General features: G+C 45.9%; 1 protein-coding gene across 1 annotated transcript in view; it reads right to left on the bottom strand.

The window, feature by feature from the left end:
- Positions 1-360, bottom strand: part of LOC132469530 (pre-B-cell leukemia transcription factor 1-like) — an 8412-nt gene extending 8052 nt beyond the window's left edge. Inside the window, exon 1 of the mRNA XM_060067521.1 lies at positions 338-360. Coding sequence (XP_059923504.1) covers positions 338-360 — 23 coding nt within the window. The remainder of the gene's footprint in view (positions 1-337) is intronic.
- Positions 361-5217: the final 4857 nt, after the last annotated feature.

Below are 5217 nucleotides of genomic sequence, written 5' to 3'. Positions count from 1 at the left end.
CATCTTTCCATTTCCATCTACTCTCGGAATAACAAGGCCTGGTTCCACATTGACAACAAACAGTGCGACACAACACGTGCAACCGCACTGTCTTCCTGCTAAACCGCTGTGAAAACAACTCGCACACAACACACTCTGTATTGTCACACTTAGATTTCAAAGTTGCCGGAGGGCATATTTTTTAGGTGACATCAGTGCGATGTTGGGTTTTATTAACGGTGGAACGGGAACGCCGCTCCAGCAATGAGTATCCCACCTCGTATTTTCTTCCTACAAACTCAAATCTTTTGAGTGTATTCATAAAAGAGGGGTATAAAATGTTATAGCTCGTCATTACGGCTGGAACTTTATAACCGCCATCGTGGAGGGTCCGTGATTATACAGTAAAGATGTTACAATCGAGTCTGCTTTTCGGTTTAATCGACGCCACAAAAACCCTCCATTACCATAAAGGGGGCCCCTGTTTTACCACCGGGTCGGATATAACGCGTTAGAGTGGACAGTCCCACTGGTGAAGTCACGAGAGGGCCGCTTTTGAAACCCGCTTTCAATGGTACATCAACACAACACCTGGTGCTGTCGGTGCTGCAGCGAGGGAAACGAAGAACGCTGATTAAGCAGGCATCTCACAAACATTTCAGCTACACAATTCGGACGCCCAGATGTCAGAGATTTTCACACGAGCGACTCAGACGCGTGTTCCTCAAAGGAGACTCTCTCTTGTTCTATTCACTTTAATCACCGCACCCAAAAAAAGAAGCTAAAGCAAGTATGATCCCGGTAATGAATCTTAACCAGACGACACGTGTTAAGATGAAGACAGACAGCGACAAAGGAAAACAACACAGCCTCCCCCTTCATGTCGCCTGTCAATATTTTAACCGGGATCCGTGTTTCACCCGGCAGGGCGATGACAACGCGTGTCTGCGGCGGCGGCGGCGAAGCTCTTCACAAACAAAACATCAAGGCTGACACTAACAACCACTAAATCAATAAATAATAGAACACAGCACCTGCCATTTAAGCCACAGGTGACGGTGACAGACGGCGGATGACATTCATTTGGATCCTGTGATGACGGGGCCTGGCGTCGCCGTGCGTGAGGGACGTCCCGGGACGGCGGCCTCTTTCATCGATAGTTTTGGGGTCGTGCGCTTTCGGATTACATTTAATCGCCGATGATGTCATCACACCCCTGGGGGGGGGGGGGGGGGACGACGACTGGAGAATCGGATGGAGAGACAGAATGACAGAATGGCAGAGGAACAGGTTGAAGACGGACGGAGAGAATTAGAGACGCATTCACAGAGAAATACGTTGACAGACAGACAGACAGACAGACAGACAGACAGACAGACAGACAGACAGACAGACAGACAGACAGACAGACAGACAGACAGACAGATAGATAGATAGATCGATCGATCGTTAGAGTAGCTGTATCCTTCATATCTTATCCTGTTTCGCTGATGACACACTACTTACCGTCGGATCGATACAGGCCTCTCCCGCTGCAGAGATGAATGGCTCCCACAGCACGGTCAAAATGCTGACATGCTGTACCACTGCGCACACACACACGCATGCAGACATAAACACATACATACATACTCACACACGGATACAGAAGTGCAGAGTTGTGTACAAATGTTTAATGTTCAGCAAAGTTGAATCACAAATTGCACAAAGTAACAGAATGGATTAATTAATTAATTGATGGATGAATGATTGGATGAATGATTTGATCGTTGTATGAATTCATTCATGTTTAAAAGGGCACTTGTTCTTAGTCCAAGACAGTTTATTTTGTCCAGCACTCTCCATCACAACGTTAAGAGTCTCAAGGTGCCCCAGTAACCCTGATCCATCAAACCGCCAAAAGAAAGTTTGGAGCAACTGGCTGATGTGGTAAAGAGAATCCTCCAACATGACTGACAGGGCTGTGGATAAGAGGTCCACCGATGATTGGATGTAAATTGAACAGTGAGTATACAGCGCTGTTGAACAAGAGGCCGACCTGACTTCTCGATAAACCCCCCTCGCGCTGTGTTCTAATGTGCAGGAGGAGTACCGCCGCTACCACTAGCTATGGATTATTATATCATTTCCGACGCGATAAATGTCACCAGCAGCCTGTGGGATCGCATTAACGTCTGCGTCACCGTGCCACAAGTTGAGTGTGAACGCGGAGATACACTTCAAACCTCGACATCGCTCGCTGTTTTCTTGGTTCTGGGAGGCGGAGAGCAGAGTCAAGCGAAGGGTTAAAGCACATAAAGAGCGAGGGGGGAGAGGGGGTTCGCGACCCCTGCCTCTCTGAGGTATCTCCCCAGCGCAGCCCTCTTATTCAACCTCAAACTGACAGTGTTTTTAATCTTTTCCTCGGCTCCTCTCCTGGAGATTGGGGGAAACAAAAATCAATACGGCCTGGCAGGCCATCTAGAAGTCGGTGAATTACATGGCGCGCGTCCAGCCGGCCTTGAAGCAGAGAGGACCCTGGGAGTTTCATGCCAGAGATGGGAGGGAGGGGAGGGGAGGCGGGGGGGGGGGGGGGGGGGAGGGGTGTGGAAGGTCGTAGGTTCATGCTTGTGCACGCAGACAGAAAGGCAAGGTATTTACTGCCCGAATTGCGCTCAGAACAAGGAATAGGTTCCAAGCGGAATCTAGGGAGCCTGGAGTCATCCCCCTATCTCTCGCTTTCCCGCTCTTCCTCTCCATTTTCATTTCCCTTCCGCCCGAGAAGAAGCTCCGGCCATATAGCCTCATCCTTTCTCCCTCTAAATCTCTCTCTTCACCTACTTCTATCTCTTTCGCTCCATTTTACATTCTCTTTCAGACCGAGATTAAGTTCTTGCCTTTATGTCACCACCTCCTCCCTCTCTTTCCCTCTCTTTTTCCCTCGCTCTCTGCTTATTTCGTTCGCGCTCTCATTCCATTCTAAATTATCTTCGAAACCGAGTTCTTGCCAATGTCTCACCACTTCGTCTCTTCATCTCTCTCTGCCTCACTCTCTGTCTCTCTGTCTCTCTCGCTCTCCCTCTCTGTCTCCCTCTCTCCCTCTCTGTCTCCCTCTCTCTCTCCCTCTCTCTCTCTCTCCCTCTCTCTGCTGACTCCGTTCAGATGATGTATCGAGCGGCGGATCACGATGGAGCTCCGTGCTACAAATCTGTGCGGGGAACATATCGACACCGAGGTCTGTCATTACCCGTTAATCACGTCGCAGACATACGTTTCAATCCTGGATTCTTGGCAGCTCCCCAAGCTACATCGACGACCTCAGAGGAATCAGTGGGGCCAGGGAGCCGTGCACACACACGCACACACACACACACACACACACACACACACACACACACACACACACACACACACACACACACACACACACACACACACACACACTCACTCTCTCTCGCTCTCTCTGTCATCACCTACCAAACTTATCACAAATGTCCAAAATAATGAAACCTCTTCTTCTGGTTGTTTTTGAAAGAACTAAGCTAAGGAGACACAAGGGCTATCAATTCCTCAAATTTTCTGTTATTGTCTTATAGAAACAAAATTCTTCATTGAAAACCTAAATAAATCTTTCAATAAATCTTTCACAAAAAAGGAACTGGTAGCCTACATGGTGGCCTTTCTGTTGACATATGTAACATAACTGTTACATAACAGTTGACCCATAGCACAGGTAGAGCATATCAATTTGTATGAGTTGACAATTAACAAAACATGCGTTGCTGAGATGTATGGGGATGTATTTGTTACTATAGTATTACTTTTTAATCAATACTTTCAATTTATAATAATATAAGGCCTAATACTTTCTCTTCCCCTTGAACACATGTAATACCCACTGCTAATAGTGCATCAACAACAGAATCCGTCCGCAGATATGGATACAGACAGGGTTACATCGAAGAGCAATGATACAGCAAAAGGGCTATTGATTACATATAGGCATTTTGAGACAGAGTTTCAGGACATTCAGTTCGATATGTTAAATACAGGCCTCATCATATGGTTGGATGCAGGAATATCTCTGATCAATTATCATTACCGTAATGTTCAATCCAGACAGACATCTAAAAAGAGACCTTTGCTCTTGAGTTGTCCAACTGACATTGTCTTCAACAAAGTGACACCCCAGATAATGGTATTTGATTCCTGAATCCCCTTCTTTATTGTGTAACCAAAGCTTAAAAGCTATTTTCCTTTTGGCTTTCCAAGAACTATTAATTATTAGGTGGCAAAGATAAGCAGAGGTCACGTTGAAACCCATAGTACAGTATTTCAAATCTTTGATTTCTCTCTAGCTGTGTTATTTAAAATAAAAACAAATGTATTGCCCTCCAAACACCAGCCAGTTGTTTAGTCATCAACAAAAAATGAGAAATGGTTTGCGATCTATTATTTGCCTGCGTCCAAACACCGCTTGATTAACTTGTGTTTGAAAGTCCAGCCCTAAGCAGTGGGATCGATATGTGTGCAACCAGCTGCCAATACCCGACTGACTGAGTAATTAGCTGGTGTGGTCCAGCGATCGTTGTCAGCCCCCACCGCGGGGGAATGAAGTCCTAAGGCCTTAAAGCTGCCAAGAAACTCAGCAACTTCCAACTGCACTTCAAATCAAACACGCTATAAAACCGAGGGAGAAAACGTGATAGAAAGAAAACACAACTTCGGAAACATTTGACGACAGCGAAACACTCGCCGCTACACCGCGACAAATCTTATTTACCTCCTCGTGCGTCGAGTGAAGATGGAATCAAGCTCCTCCGTAACAACAGCTCCGCGCCGAGATTAGCGTGTGACGCTATAAATACTTCTGACCGCCTGGGTGCAGTCTCAGGATCAAACGGAGACAAACAACCCGCTTTTCCTAAACAGTTTGTTGTGAGCTGACTGTGACAGAAATTACCGACAGCTCGACAAGTCGGTGGATCACACAACGTTTTATTGCGTCAGAAATTAATTCTAAAAATGAAACATTCACTCAAACTCTGTATTAAAAGCGTTCTGTTCTCCGCGTTGGAGAAGAGCTATATGAGATTTCCCTGACAAGAGTCTAATTAAACGAAACACTCCTTTTGTTTGTTGGACTAAAATAACTGAATTATAGAAACTCCAAACATGTGGCGGTGGAGTAACCAAATTAATAACAACTAATTGTCAAGAAATGATTAAATAAGAGAGAAATCTGTTTGGATCCAACGT

The sequence above is a fragment of the Gadus macrocephalus genome, chromosome 12 (genome assembly GCF_031168955.1).
Source record: "Gadus macrocephalus chromosome 12, ASM3116895v1".
Taxonomy (NCBI): Eukaryota; Metazoa; Chordata; class Actinopteri; order Gadiformes; family Gadidae; genus Gadus; species Gadus macrocephalus.
Note: the sequence above shows the minus strand (reverse complement) of the source record. Positions and strands in the feature narration are given on the sequence as shown.